The following is a 16,625-nucleotide window of genomic DNA, read 5'->3' as shown; positions in this document are numbered from 1 at the left end:
TAGACACTAAAATACAGTACAGTAATATATACAGTATACTGGCAGATATCATCAGATATCCGCGTAACTATTATCATGAATATATCAACATCGATGCATTAGCACGGCAGTGAAACACGGCATATATACATTACATCACATATGGATTTATTGATATCATTAACTTAGTATGTTTGACTGCGATGTTTTAGAATTCACATAATGTTTGTTTACACTCATAATGTAAACAAACATCATCTGTTTATACATGTACAGCTGTAGAACTCTACTCTAATATGACGATCAATAAACATAGAAATGTTTTTCTCACAATCATAAACATGACATTCTCATAATGTACGCACCAGTAATGTACGAGAAGAAACCCGGAAATGATCAGCAGCTTTAACTGAATCTTCATCATCCAGCAGCAGAGAAAACAAACATTATTCTCTCATTCTCCTTCACGCATACACACGTGAAGCGATAAACAACAGCGGCCGGCTGACTGACTGAGCAACACACGCTCGGCAGGAACACGACGAGAGTTCTCCTGAAACCCACCGCCGGCCGCCCGGGGCGCTGCTCTTACACACCGCATTCAGCGCTGAGGCGAGACTCAACACCGCCGCCATATTGGACAGGGCGATAATCTCTCAAGAATCAAGACTCAAAGAAGCTTTATTGGCATGAGAAAACAAATTTGACATTGCCAAAGCACGGGAAACTTTCATATAAACATTCTGCACAAATACAGATTCAGATCAAAATAAAATAAAACATATACGTGTATATACATCAGGGGCGCAACTACCCAGTGTTAGGGGGGTATGCAGAAACAATTTTGGCGCCCCCCCCCCTGCTAAATTAAAAAGTGTGCTGGACATCATCATGTATGGGCTTGAAATAATAAAGGTTTGTTTTAAAAGTATATCAGACAGCTGCTGTAAGCCTACCATAATTATATGGTATATGAACACAAATATATAAAAATGTATTCATGGAAATTTCTCTGACATTTTTCTCTTTTTGCCGTATCTAAAACGTACCGATCCGTACTGAAACGTGACACAAGTGTATCGTTGTAACCGTTACACCCCTACCTTTTCCATATTCATAATATTAAGAAATGAATCTGTTGGTATCAAGTATCAAGTTGGTATCAAGCTCCCTCTACACTTCCACCTAATGTTAGACCCAATCCTGTTGCTTTCCCCTGTCTTTCCTGATCCACCATCCTCACACCTTAATAAAATGCAGTCGCTGTTAAATATAGCAGCCAAAATTCCATTTTTAAATCAGCCTAGGGATGGCATCAGATAGGACAACTATTATGCAGTAAGGTTGTGCTGCTGTTGAAATTAAATGAACATTTGGGATTTTATAAAGTACAAATATGACACACACACACACACACACACACACATATAGAAAAGTAATTACAGGGTCACATCTCTCTCTCTTTAAAGGTCTGTGCTGATTTATATACATACATACATACAGATATAGCGCAGATCTTTAAAGAGAGAGAAATGTGGCCCTAATAACCGCTTCCATGTCACCCAGCAGATGTAAAGTAGCCTGTATGTCTGACAGCACAGCTGACCTAACATGAAGCTAATGGTAAAATAAAATCCATGATATACCAGCCTTATTGCATAAGTAATGTTTTTCAGCTTCTAGTCATTTATTGTGCATGCTACCTTATATTTACCAGTTCTTATTTTACTTTAAAAAAATTGAGATATGTCATGCATGGCATTGGTACAATAGGGTTTAACCAAAATATAAATGTAGATATCAGCAGCAACATTATTTTGCATTAAGTTAGCAAACACTTGCCAGTCAATATTTATATTTGCAGGTCTCCAAGTTTGGTCGCAAATCTATTCATGATTCCACGGTCGGGTGCTCAGCAAGCTCGCTAGCTAACGTTAGTCTGTTAACATGAATATTGTATTTGCAAGAATAGACGTCACATTTAAAATCCTTCCTGTTGCCTTTCACCATCCACTTATTTAGATGCTGTTGTATCCCTTGACAGGCCATCTCCTTTTTCCATCTTTCTTTTTCTATTTTTAGCCCCCGACAGCTTTTTTGGTTTATCCATCTTTTCCAAATTCAAATTTCAACGACAACTCACTAACGTTACTGCTGCTCACGGCGCCCCGCCTACTCGCGATATTACCCTTCTATGTCTATATAAATTATATGATGGAATCTTGTGAGGGCACCGGTGCCACCTAGACTGTTAGTCCCCTAAAATGTATTAACCCTAACCCATAAAGGGCATACCCACTTTTTGCGCCACTGATACATATATATATATATATATATATATATATATATATATGTCTGTGTCTGCTGCCTGTCTTTACCGTGATCTCATCTTTAAGGTGTCTGTACATGGTCAACACTTTTCTTACTTTACGGTCTGATAAGCATGTTAGGTTTTCTGACAGTTTATATTCTCTGTTTAATGACACATAGCGTCTCTCTGTCTCTCAGTCTCGCAGTCTCTCAGTGTCTCAGTCTCTCTGTGTCTCAGTCTCTCTGTGTCTCTGTGTCTCTCTGTCTCTCTCTCTTTATCTGTCTCTGTCTGTCTCTGTCTGTCTCTGTTTCTATAGAGGGTATGCATTGGCATTACCTTCCCACCGGACACGCCTGTCTTGAGCGCCAGGACAAGTTCCTCTGACTGTGTGTTCACATAGAGCGCGAATGAGGCGTCAAAAACGCGCTATTCGCAAGTAGTTGGACGCTTGAACATTTTGTGTTTACTCGCTTCATTCGCGCGTGAAATTTGCTTCATTCTCGCCATTCGATTCATTCGCGTCATTCGTGCTATTCGCGCTATTCACGCGTGAAATTCGCGCTATTCGCGTCATTCGCGAGAGAAATTTGCTTCACGAAAATGTTTTCACAATTTACCAGATTCTCCGACCTCCTCACTCACTTTATTCGAAGCAAGGTCCTTTTTATTCCTATTTTTATAAAAATATGAACACGTATCATATAGCTCCGGGTGTCCACACACACTGAGATGTCCTCCATTTTGTATTTCTGCCTCTGCTCGCTACGTCACTACTACAGCAGGCTTCTGATTGGTTAACGCGGCGCGAATTTTCGCCAAAGTTCAGATTTTTCAACTCGCGCAATTCGCCTCATTCGCGCCATTCGCGTCATTCGCGCTATTCGCATCATTCGCGCCGCCACTTTCGCGCTATTCGCGCCGCAAGCGCGTCTATCGCGTCTTTGCATTGACTTAACATGTAAATCACTCGCGCTTGACGCCTCATTCGCGCTCGGTGTGAACACACAGTGAGTGGCAAAACACAGCAAAATGGCTGTGGAGAATAGGAGAAAGAAAGAAACCGGGACTGAAATAGGCTTTTATTTGTTGAAATTACATGCAGTTGGACTCAACGGCTCCAACTTGACTGCTGTCACCCAGGAGGGCACACTCTGGCATGCTCATGTGGCGTTCACCTGGTAAAGTGATGACACGTCCATAACTTCTATATATACAGTATATATATATATATATATATATATATACTGTAGCAGTCTTAGCTGCATATTAAAATAATGATGAGCTTAGCTCACCAAATAAAATTCTCCACCAGATCTATCAAGATCTAATCCATGAACTGAGATATTTAAAACATCAGTTCCAGTCAAGGAATTAGTTTAGCTCAAAGTAAAATACGTATAATAACCGTGATTAAATATACATATTTTACAGTCTCTGATTAGTAATGTACAGTATAACAATATTGGTATTAATTCGTCCAGCAAATGCATCAATGATTAATACACTTTACGTTATCTCTTGGTTATTAGTAACGTGACTTTACCAAACAGACTTTAGAGCAAAGGTAGCATAAATCTAAACACGGTTTGTGAGCATTGAGCACAGAAAACCCATCACAAGTGAATAAATGTTTTCTTATTAAACTACTCTACATTGTAAACATAACGATCGCAAAATACAAACAAAACACAACAAGAAACACAAAACAAAACATACAAAGAGGTAGAGAGAGAGATGGATTGTGAGAAAGCATTACAGCGATTCCTGAAAAGCAATAAAATCATCTTTAACAAAGAGGCATAAACTTAACGCAGCTATTCTATAAATAGAAACGGATACTTGCGAGCTCTGTGCTAGATGAGTATCTGTATGTGTTGGAGAGATGGAAAGGTTCGATTGGTTTCTGGATGCAGTCTTGCTGGAAAAGTTCCGGCCTTGTGGCAGGCCGCAGTCCATTGTTCCTTCTTTCCCCCGAGTGGGGTAAAAGGGCAGCCTCCGAAGAGATGCCACAAACTGGTTTCTGGTCGAGGCGGGTAGGTAGGAAAAGGTCAAAAGCAAAAAAGAGAGAGAAACAAAAAGATTGCAATCTCTTTTTAAGTTGTGAGGATGTCATGCCCCAGCAAAAGTTTTTTTGGAGGCAACTCACAGCACCCCTCCACATTTTTGAATAAATAAAGTATTTTATTACACTGTAAAATGTAACAATTTTAACAAGTTAATGATATTATGAAAAAGTTTCAATTTGAAATTGCGCTAAACACAATATTAGGGTGCTCTAAATGATTGCTAGGGCATGGCTCAATAGCTTCAGATCCTGTTGTTGGGATTTTTGCCCGCTATTATATCCACAATCACTTATAAAAGTCATAGCACACCTCTCCTCAAGAAGCTGCTCATATTTACGCCTCATTTTTGGGTCTACAACAAACAGTACGGGACCAGTTATGCACAGAAGTTTTGTCCAGAAAAAAAATGAATAGTAAGAAGAGCACCACTAACTCAAAAAAGCATTTAATAGGCTACTGAAGCAAAAGGATAGACACTGGTGCAACCAAAGCATACTTATACGTCAAAAGATTAAGCACAAGTATAGGCCAGATATACTTAAAATTAGGTAGACTAAAGTGTAAAAGTAAGTTTATTTCTGAGAAGTACATAAGAAGTAGACTGAAAGTATACTTTCCTATTTTAAGTTTAAAAGAATTATACTTATAGCACACTTTAATAAACTTCTTTTTGATAAGGGACACTATGGTAAACATGCTACCTGCCCATTTTGAGACCTGTAGCAGGCATCAAATTTGAAATGAGCTTATATATTTATTTATATAAATACAAGGGGGACTTCAGGAATCTTATCAAAATGGGAAGCAAGGCATCGCCCACGGCGAGGATCATCGTAGCAGGGCCGCTTCCTACCTACCAATGAGGGAAGGAAAAGTTCAGTAGACTATTTTCGCTTGATCAATTGTTGATGTCATGGTCTATTGAACAAAAGCTGCTCTTTGTTAATAATTTTCTGGGATCTGTTCTGGGAGCGACCTAGGCTCTTCTGCCCCGACGGCCTGCACCCCAGCAGCATTGGAGCGGATCTTTTGTCTGACAACATCTCAAATTCGCTACGCACCGTTTGACCGTTTGACTACATCTCCCACCGGTAAGTCAAAACTTAACCACAGTCTGTGTTCCTCACACTCAACTGTTATTAATGTTTCTGCTTCCAAATGTATAGAGACCTTATCTTATCTTATGTCCCCCCAATAATACTACAAAATAATAATTTTAATAATATGATTGTGATTTAACCTTTAGACAATGTAATAAACGATCAAAACCAATTCAGTGGCCACTCCTACATACCAAATTCATTTTCGACTTGGACTTTTAGTTTCAAATTTAGATTTTTAGTTTTGGTTTAAAACTTTTAGTTTTATACCTTTAGTTTATAATCTGACTGAAAAATCCCTCCATACTTTGGAGTTCAAAGATGTGGCGTCTCACGCGTGCATTTCTTATAGCACACCGATCTCAAAAGTCTCTCCACTTATTTTAAATGTGAAGGCGGGCCAGGTAAAGATGATTGACGGCCGCATTTGGCCCGGGGGCCACCAGTTGACTAGCCTTGCTTTAGAGCCTGGGTGTGTTCATTATACCACAGTGTTGTGCTGCTATTTTTAATCTTCTTTAAGCACAGAGGAGCAACTGTGTCTAGCGTTTCGGAAAAGGTGGAGTTAAATTTTCATATGGTAAAGTTGATCCCTCGTCACCGTTTGCATACTGTTATGCACTGTTTGCCTGGCCGGGGGGGCTGCTAGAATTTGATAGTCTTATTTAATTAACACTGCATATAGGAATTTATAGTCTGTCTGATATTTGACCTGTGTTTTGACTTCCATAACCTTACATGTTTTACTTATAGTCAATGTTTTCTTGTACAGCTGCTTTGTAACAATGAAAATTGTAAAAAGCGCTATATAAATAAAGCTGACTTGACTTGACTTAAAGATTTTCAACTTTATTTCTCATGCTATAGATTTGAGACAATTCAGGCAGATTATCAAGAAATTATGTCTGTTAACCTTTCTGTACAATTACAAAAACAGACTTTCTTGCATTGTACAGACTGCCTGATTTCTTCCAACTTTCAACTTTATTTATATACCACCATTAAAAACAACTGTCGTTGACCATCTAACGACCAACTAATTGCAATTAATTGCAGAGAAAATATGTGTTTTGAGTTTTGATTTAAGCATGGTATCTTGCTACGTGGACGATACCAAACTTTATCTGCCCCTGGGATCAATTAATGATTTGACTGTGGATACTCTGTTGGCCTGCTTAGCGGATGTCAAGGCCTGGATGTCCCTTAATTTTCTTCACCTTAATGAGAATAAAACTGAGATTATTTTTTTTTAAATGTTAGATGCTGCCAGTTCCCAGGCCTTAAAACTTGGCCACTTGTCTTCTTGTGTTAAACCACTAGTGAAGAGTTTGGGTGTTCATTTTGACAGTGCACTCAAATGGGGGCAGTCGTGGTCTAATGGTTAGAGAGTCGGACTCGTGACCAGAAATTTGCCATTTCGATCCTCAGGGCCAGCAGGTAACGACTGAGGTGCCCTTGAGCAAAGCACCTTTTCCCCTACTTGCTCCCTGGGCGCTGCAGTGATAGCTGCTCCGGGTGTACGTGTGTTCACGACTTGCTGTTCGTGTGTCGCTACTCTCTGGATGGGTTAAATGTAGAGGTCACATTTTAGGTATGGTTCACCATAACTGACAAATAGGTCACTTTCGAGACACGAGACGATCTTTTCTGTTTTGCTTACAACCAACTGATTGAACATGTAAATAAATGACACGCTTCAGACACTCTCCATGTTGTATTGTTTAATATATTTCATTTCATACATATGAAGGTACAGTACATCAAGCCATAGTGAAACATACAAGAGGGAGTGCATCCCTTTTAAAGAACTTATTATACCACATTTCAAATCAGACGACACATTTCCATCATTCATCCAATCCAAAGTGTGTGTGAATCTTTGAAGCGACTGATTCTTCATCTGAGGATTAATGTCGGGGATATCTTGACTGTGTGTGATACGTTCAGGGTCCTATGCAATGAATCCATTATTCTAAAAGTCAGTGGTGGATACAAAAGATTATTTCACCATCATTCTGACAGATGACGGAAAACTTTTCATGTGACTCCTGTTAGCTCTCGTTTCACATTTTATAGCACATGCATGGTACGGGACGTGTGTTACGTGCTGAAGTTTCATACTGTTCACAATACAAACCCTACGGATGAGAAATAGCCATACTGTTAACTGTCACTTAATAAGCACAACTCATCTACCCAAACTATGGAACACACCTCAGTGTATGTCTTCAGCTCTCCTCACAGTCGTGTTTGTGTTTTCATAAGCACACACTAACATCACTTCAATCCCTTTATCCTGAGAAACCTACAGCTTTATATATTCATCTGTACATTTATCAAGGATTAATGTCCCTGCATGCTTGTCTTAACTAGTCCCATCTAAAAATAAAGTATGTGTGTCATCATTACTTAACATGAGTACAAGAAACAAACAATTCTATATTCATTAAACTTCTATATTACTGATAAGAGCCATACAGACTCACGGACACTTACAAAATGACACAAATGGCTGGATTTATTGCAAAAGTGTGGGACACTGTACTGGATTATTGTCTGGTATTCTAGATATCTTACACGCACACCGCTGGTTTACTGAAGCATCTTAAACGTTCACTTTCAAGTTTAGATGAAATAGAATATTATTAGACAGGCAGCGCGCACTAGTCCTATGTGTTGTGTATAACATGAGCCATTCACCTTTAGCAAGTGAGATGCTCTATCTCTGTTCCAAATATTCACGAGAAAGTATTGAAAATAAGTGAAAGAAATATCTTCTTTCAGCATATGTACTACAGCAAAAGAAAGAAAACCTGCATCAACAGTGGGCGCTATCAGAGGAAACACAACAATATTCAACTAGATTACACGTGAATCACACACACACACACACACACGTATGATGAGATATAACGTGACCGAAAAACAAACCCATGCATTGCAAGAAAAAGTCATTTCATAATGGCAAAGGACCATGTTCCAGTTAGACAGATGGAGTGAAGTGGACTCAATCACAGGCACTGACACACAACACAAAACTGACACCAGCACAGAGCAGAAATACACAAGAGAAACATGCAGGCTTTACATTGAGCTTCTTACATCATCCAGAGCTTCGGTACACCACAGACATGTTGTTTTATTGTTTAAATGAGAAGCGGACAGAAAGAGCAGTGACAGAGGTTTACGGAGGAACCTGTCTGGTTGGGGAAGGTGGTGGCCGACGGCTACGTTTGAAAAATCAGGAGGAAGAAAATATGACACCAAAGAGATGAGAGGAGGGTGTGGAATGTGTGAAGGGGTGAGAGACAAAAGAGACAAAGTTAGTAATTAGCTAAAAGGAATTTTCAGTTTGTGAGACATTTCTAGCTACACAAGCTCAATCTTAGTCAAGTCAGCTGAGGTTAGTATGTCTAGTAGCCTGAAGAGTAGTGCTTGTTTTCTCAGAAAAAAAACCCATGCCACGTGCGATCTGAGAGCATGACAAGAAAGAATACCTGGGAATGCTAGGGGGTGCTCTGTTGGGCCGACTTGGAACTTGCGGGCTGTCAGCGCTGTTATTTAAGGGCCCTAAAGGTCCTGGACGCGATGGAGGTGGAGGAGCTCCTCTACCGGCCGGCCTCTGACCCGCTGACATCCTGCGCGGGGCGGTAGGGCTGGGTGGAGGAGACCTGCGGGGATTATCAGAAAGAAGAGCGAGAAAAATAATTACTATAAAGCACTGAAAATACACTCAGAGACATTTACACCGTGTCTACACCGGACGCCACCGGCGCCACATGACTCGTTCTTAACTGGTTTGTTGTGTCGCGCCGCACCAGTGTGGACAAAAATGTATAATGGGTTCTAACTTGTTCTATTGTCTTTTTTGTGTCGCGTCGCATTGCCTCGCCCCGTTGTTAGACCAGTGGTTCTCAACCTAACCCCTGTAAACCCATTTTCAATCATTTCCTTGACCAGACACATCTGCCCCACATCATGGACATTACATGATGAGCTCTACCTTTACTAAACAAATGGTGGCCTCTGAACAGACACCTGCTGTATATAAATACCGATAAAGTCTCGGTAAACGTTGCTTGAGTGATCTGAGGTCTCTTTTATACAAATTTGTTGGTACCCTTACAGCTCATTGAAATAATGCTTCATTCCTCCTGAAGAGTGATAAAATGAAAAGCTATTGTATCATGTTTGACCGATGAGTCAAAACTAGAGCTTTTGGGCAAGTCTATGTTCACAGACGAAAAAAATCAAGCTTTCAAAGAAGTGAACACCATACCTACATGTTATGTTTTGGGGCTGCTATGCTGCATCTGGCACAGGGTGCCCTTAATCTGTGCAGGGCACAATGAAATCTCAAGACTATCAAGGCATTCTGGAGGGAAACGTACTGCCCAGTGTCAGAAAGCTCTGTCTCAGTCACAGGTCATGGGTCCTCCAACATTATAATGATCCAAAACACACAGCTAAAATCACCCAAGAATAAATAAGAACAAAACATTGGACTATTCTGAAGTGGCCTTCTATGAGTCCTGATCTGAACCCTATCAGCATCTATGGAACGAGCTGAAACTTGCAGTCTGGAGAAGGCACCCATCAAACCTGAGACAGCTGGAGCAGTTTGCTCAGGAAGAGTTGGCCAAACTACCTGTTAACAGGTGCAGAAGTCTCATTGAGAGCTACAGTAGAGCCCTGCGCGGGACTGTTTTCTTCATCCCGCTCCCGCCCGCGCCCACCAAATTTCTGACCATTACCGCCCGCTCCCGCAACGTATGTGTTACACTCCCGCCCGCTCCCGCAATATGCATGTCCACTTCCGCCCGCACCTGCAAAACTCTGAGAATCTATTCCCGCACAATAATAGAGATGCATTGATTTTGTGTGTTCTCACGTCCCGCAGGAAAAAAACACGTATCTGTATTGCTTTTATTAGAGATTCATGCGGTTGTTTGTTTGGTTTCCCTTGCCTGCATGCATTCTGACGCACTGGTCAGGAAGACGAATAGTAGCCTGGCTAGGCTATCGGGGACATCTAAAATGCTTAGTCTACCGCGCGTTTCTTTAGACTTCAAGTAGCCTACTTTGATTTTGGCTATTCAAGTTTAAATCTAATTAAAAACAAAAAGACAAAACACACAATACATTGAAATATAATTTCGTTTTTATCAAAAACTTTGCACCATCACACGGCACATAAAAATAGACTGCTTTAAAAAAAATACAATATGATAAACTAGGCTACATGACAGCAGTTTTACAATTATTAGCCAAAGCCAGATCCCTCCCTATCCCGCGGTGTTTTTTTTAGCCACCCGTTCCCGCCCGCAGCAAAGTTCAAACCGCCCGCTCCCGCGAGATTTGCGTTGGGTCCCGCGGGACCCAGCGGGACTCAATCCCAATGCAGCCCTCTAAGCTACAGAACACCTTTGCTTAAAGCGATAGCCTCTAAAAGGTTATTCAACTAAATATAAGGTTAGGGGTCCCATCATATTGTCCATGACATTTTCATTTGTTTTATTATTTACAATATAATGTTAAATAAAAAATCTAAAGCAAAGTCTGATTTCTATTAAATATGGAATAAACAATAGTGGATGCAAATTAATTTTGTCAGTTTCAAGTTATTTCAGAGAAAATTGTGAATTTTTAGTTTTTTTGTGGTGGGGTACCAACACATTTGAGCACGTTAGTATAAAGCCCCGTTGAATTTTGCATACACACACTACCATCAAATCTGTGCGTACTCAAAAATCCACGGCAATGTTTACATTTTAAAAAAAGTTTTTTGACGTGGAAAAGAGCGTAGCGCAACACCAGGGTCTGAGCAGACGTACGCACCTTTGATTGTACAAGTGCTGCAGATTTTTTGAAATATATGCCACTCTTGCTGCTTGTACAGTTTTCAGACGTTGACAGGTGCTCTTTTATATATCCATGACATTAATTAGACATCGTTACTGAGGCATACTCTAGGCATGTTTTGGTCAATGAATCACACCTAGGCACTTTTAGAAATGATCGTAAGATCCAATTTAGGACGGTTTCTATTTTATAAACGAGGCCCCTGGTCTCAGCTGTCTGTCGGTGTCAGTATGAAACGGCTCTATTACCTGCGAGAGGCACTCTGTCCAGTATGTAGCCATGAGTTGTCCACAGGAGGAGGCAGTGGAGTGGAGATGGTGGTGCTGGAAATATCTCCAATGATGCTCAGAGCCTCTTTCAGAGCGTGATGAGTGCGCAGAACCTCTTCCCTGCGCTGCACCTGCTCCTGCGACTCATCCATCAGAGCGTTCTGATCTCCAGCCGAATAGAGCTGAGCCAAAAGCTCTGCGTTAATGAAGTCTTTTACCTTCAGAAGAGGAGGCGAGTAGAGGAGATATCTGTCATCAACAGGTGGATCAAAATATCACACAAGAAAGGAAACGTATCCACTCCACAAGTAGCAATGTCAAGTCCAGATTGTTAATAAACAATGACTAGCCAGCACTATGTGTGACTGAAGACACAAATCATCTCTGCTATCTCTTCTCGAGCTCAATACTGTCTAGGGATTAAATGAAGCGCTTAACCCATTTGCAATCAATTAATAAAGGGCTGCAACAATGAATGTTGTTGTGTCGCGCGACTATTACACCACATGTTTGAGTATAAAGAAAAGTTGAGTGCGCCGCGCAGCATAGCGGAGGAGAAAAAGTTGAGCGCGCAGCATAGCGGAGAGGTAGAGGAAAGACCACCAGAGAGACCCGATAAGGTTGTTGTCCAAGAAGGTGCAAGATTTGTCCCTAGGATATTAAGAGGTCTCCATGGAGGTGGGAAGTCATGAAATTGGCAACACTACTCACATGTCTGCAGTCCTGTTTTTAAATGAAATGTGTTATGCTGGCTGCTCTCACTTGGGGTCAGTAGTAAGTAAGCTGACTGTGCATTATAGTTATATATGATAATGAAAACGGATTTACTGTTGTGTAAGCTCAGACATTATATTTGCTAAACTAACACATGACAACTAAAGGGTATCCCATTTTTCTGGAATTTAAATTACAGTGGATTTCACAGTCATGGCTGCGCCGTGTTGTGGCATTCTAGCAAACTGAGTGACGCCAGTGGACCGTTCTAAGATGGCGGACACATCTACATGCCAGGAGCGCTTGAATGAGGCATCTAGTTACATATACTGTATCTATGATCGCTAGACTCAATATATTCTGTTCATGATAGGGATTGCAATCAGTTTGATGCTTCTGATGTTGGAGTAGTCTTTTGTCAGCACTCCTCCAGTTTCTCCAAGGCAGGTCACTTTATTCCCTTTTATACTAAGAGCTTTGTACGTTAGAGCCAGAAGTCATTACTCCCATCTGCTTAAAACCTTCAAGTGTTTACACAAAGGAAAAACCTTTACGTCATCTACCCCATCGTTGTTGTGTAAACATACTCTAATATTAGTCATTATACAGTAGATATCAGGAGATCAATTGTTTATGACATATTGCAATTGCTACCCTTAAACAATCATAATCTCCCCTATACTCAGTCCTATAAGAAAGCATTAACATTTTTATAAGGGACATCTTTTAACTCACATTATTGATCATGAGGTGCATAATGGATTTGGGCATAAGGTCACGGATGCATTTGCTAACAATGGCCATGTAGGAGTCCACCAGGTTACGGATCGTCTCCACTTTTCTCTCAAGCTGAGGATCCATGGAGAAGTTCTCAGATTGACCAGAACTTTCACTTTCCACCTGAAAGAGTGAAGCAACGGAAAGAGACAAAAAAGAGAGTATTCTGTTGTCAAAAGCAACAACAACAATGAACAGGTCATCAGTCCTGTCATCATCAGTGGTTCACATCCAGGATTTACAGCCATAGTGTTCATTTCAGCAGAAAACCCAAGTAACTCCAAGTAAGAGTCCAGTAACTCACCGAAGCCTTTTCTGGATAAACTCCAGCACGCAGCAGCGATGCTCTCCAGCTGTCCACCTCCTCCAGAGTGTCACATGCCAACTCCAAAAACCGATTGTCCTTAAAAACATTTCTACAGGCCAGAAAACACAAATAATATTGACCCAGAGTTTCTCCTTCATGTGTACAGTAGTGATCAGGCGCGGCGCTATGGGTGGGCCTGGGTTGAAAGGGGGCCACCAAGTCAGAGCCAAGAAACTTATTTTTTTATATTATTAAATATATTTTTAACCGTAATTATTAATTGGAATTGTATAAATTAAATAAAGACATTTGAATTGTTTGTTTATTAATAATAATATCAAAATATTATTAAGAATGTGATCAGGTGACGTCAGTTACTCTGGTAATGATGCAATGTTCGTGAACGACTCGTTCTCGTTTATGAAATGCCTTGACTCGTATTTCTCATTTACCGAAATCTCTCCCTCGAGCACAGAGAGAATCTTGGCTTCAAAGAGTGTCTAAAGAACGAGCCAATGACTTTCGAGAGTGAGGTTTGACAGATCATAAGATTGGTTAAATACGCCCTTCACTGAACGAACGAGCCAGTGTTTGGAGTCTGAACAAGAGAGATCTCGTTCGTACATGAACAAAAGGACACACTGATTCTTGTTCGTGAACGACATTTGTGAAGGAAATGAAAGTGGAGATCTCGTGTTCAACAAGTACATGGACGCAATGTAAAGACCCTTAAGAAATTTAAACATGATTTTAATACAGTGAAGGTAGTAACCATCTTTTTGCTGCACTTTGGCTTCTTACCATGGCGATACAAAGGTTGTACTGTCAAATTTAATGCGTACATTACATTTTAAAAACCTAAATGGACTATTTTATAAACGTGATCATTTAACTTTGTTTTGTTGTAAAAAGTAATTTTCCCTAATGAAGGTATAGCATATAGCGTTTGTTATAAGGATGAATTTACTGTATATAATCATATCTACAATAATTCAAGTTTATGACACATTCATGACATTTATTCAAGCAAATAGTTGGTTGTTGCTAATACTGCTGTTGTTTACGTGTTGCTTTGATTAAATATAAGAAATCATTCACGTCAGGCACTTTTAATCTGCACTGGGATCGCTGTCCTGCTGTGAAAGACAGACTGAGCATGAGCCAATAGTATGTGAGTGCAGGATGTTAAAACACTCTCATTGGTTTAAGATACTGAACGAAAACGCCTCCTTACTGAACTAGTCAGTCATCTGACATACGAATCACACATCTCGTTCTGTACAAGGAGCTGCTGACGGAAGGAATTCGAGAAAGGATGTCAATCGCTCCTTACAGCACGTGAGTCACTCTCGTTCGCAACTACAAAAGAATATGATATACTGAAGTGTTATATACATTACTATTATACCAACACGTTATTAAAATGACTTGTACTACATACAAGACACTCCTTTATGCCACCTATTGCCGTATGTATGTAATATACACTGAAAAAAAGTGTTTTTGTCTTGTTTTGTAGTACAAATATCTAAACATTCTTAAATAAAGATGCACTTTCTTGACAAGAAAAGTGACCGAAGATATTTAGTCTCTTTTTAAGGAGAAAAATATAAGCACTCTACGCAAGTCTTATTCCAGGCTCTTGTCTTGTCCAAACTGCTTGCACAATTAAACCTCTCCAGAATGCGGCGGCAAGAGTGGTCTTCAAGAGTGGTCGCCCGCATAAAGTTCAAAGCTATGCTCCTGGCCTACAAGACCAACACCGGATCTGCACCATTGTATCTCCACTCGCTAATGCAGATCTATGTTCCTGCCAGATCACTGCGGTCTGCAAAGGAACAACGACTAGTGGTACCATCCCAAAAAGAAAAAAAGTCACTCTCCCGTACCTTCACTGGATCTGTTCCACATTGGTGGAATGATCTACCAGTTGCTACAAGATCAGCAGACTCGGTTGCGATCTTTAAAAAACGCCTAAAAACGCATCTCTTCCGTCAACACTTCGCTGATTGATTTATCGTAATTATTTTCCCTTTCCTTCTTATTCAATTTTTTTTAAAATAAATAAAACTTACTAAATAACCTCACTATTCTTAGCTTTTTATACTGTGCTAGGCTTTAATGGACTAGTTTGAAGTAACTTATGTATTTTGTTGCCCATGTTGTTATAATTGCTTCCAATGTTTCCTCATCTGTAAGTCGCTTTGGATAAAAGCGTCTGCTAAATGACTAAATGTAAATATAAGAATGAAGTAAGTTTATGGTAAAAACAAGCTAAATATCTGCCAATGAGGTGAGAAGAATAAACTTGAGAAAAAGGTCAAACTAAATTCAAGTTTATCTTTCTCACAACATTGGCAGCTTTTTTTTGCTTGTTTTTATTTCAATTAAATTAAATTAGCTTTATATAGCGCTTTTCACAATGGGCATTGTTCCAAAGCAGCTTTACAGGGGAAAATAAGAAAAACCTCAAAACACAAAAAAAGTAAAACACAGCACAGTGCATGGTGTTTATAGAACAAGCAAGATTATTCTAGCAAATAATATCTAATGTCAGCATCTCCTGGTGGTTTTTTTATCTTATTATGCATTAAGTGAATGCTTGGCTGAAAAGATGTGTCTTTAATATAGACTTAAATTGGGCGAGTGTGTCTGATCCTGGAATAGTGTCAGGAAGGTTATTCTAGAGTTTAGGTGGTACGTATGAGAAAGCTCGACCCCCTTTGGTTGATTTAGTTATTCTAGGTGTTATCAAAAGTATTGAGTTTTGAGATTTTAGAGAGCGTGATGGCTTGTAGTGTGATAGAAGCTCTGTTATGTAGGTAGGGGCTAAACCCTTTAAGGCTTTATAAGTGATTTAAAGAACTTTAAAAGTCAATACGATACTTAATGTGTGGCCAGTGAAGGGTTGATAAAATTGGGGTTATGTGATCGTATTTTCTGGACCTGGTTAGAACTCTGGCAGCTGCATTCTGAACTTACTTTAGTTTGTTTATTGAAGATGCAAGACAAACACTGCATCATCTTGAGGTCATAAATGCATGAATAAGCTTCTCTGTGTCAGTAACACTTAGAATATTTTGTAATTTGGCAACATTTCTAATGTGGAAAAAGTCTGTTTTAGTGACATTTGAGATGTGATTTGGAAATGACAGTTTGCTGTCTAATATAACGTCTAGATCTTTTACTGTATTTGTTGGAGTAACAGTGCAGCCTTCAACTTGCAGTTTATAATCAGAA

General features: G+C 39.9%; 2 protein-coding genes across 11 annotated transcripts in view; both read right to left on the bottom strand.

The window, feature by feature from the left end:
* Window positions 1–541, bottom strand: part of LOC306891512 (SUN domain-containing ossification factor) — a 59,093-nt gene extending 58,552 nt beyond the window's left edge. For all 8 annotated transcript variants that reach the window (XM_079451851.1, XM_079451854.1, XM_079451847.1 and 5 more), the window contains exon 1: window positions 345–541. In XM_079451851.1, coding sequence (XP_079307977.1) covers window positions 345–403 — 59 coding nt within the window. In that variant the 5' untranslated portion in view covers window positions 404–541. The remainder of the gene's footprint in view (window positions 1–344) is intronic.
* Window positions 542–7,163: 6,622 nt separating this feature from the next.
* The window catches only part of dnm3b (dynamin 3b), a 61,238-nt gene continuing 51,776 nt past the window's right edge, over window positions 7,164–16,625 (bottom strand). Inside the window, exons 17-21 of one of the 3 annotated variants that reach the window (XM_079452418.1) lie at window positions 13,383–13,494; window positions 13,037–13,201; window positions 11,567–11,805; window positions 8,954–9,127; window positions 7,164–8,683 (exon numbers count right to left, since the gene is read on the bottom strand). In XM_079452418.1, coding sequence (XP_079308544.1) covers window positions 8,641–8,683; window positions 8,954–9,127; window positions 11,567–11,805; window positions 13,037–13,201; window positions 13,383–13,494 — 733 coding nt within the window. In that variant the 3' untranslated portion in view covers window positions 7,164–8,640. The remainder of the gene's footprint in view (window positions 8,684–8,953; window positions 9,128–11,566; window positions 11,806–13,036; window positions 13,202–13,382; window positions 13,495–16,625) is intronic. The other 2 variants (XR_013786412.1, XR_013786413.1) reach the window with 2 other exon arrangements.

This window comes from Barbatula barbatula, assembly GCF_947034865.1.
Source record: "Barbatula barbatula genome assembly, chromosome: 3".
In the NCBI taxonomy this organism is placed as follows: domain Eukaryota; kingdom Metazoa; phylum Chordata; class Actinopteri; order Cypriniformes; family Nemacheilidae; genus Barbatula; species Barbatula barbatula.
This window is presented reverse-complemented; position numbering and strand designations above follow the sequence as displayed.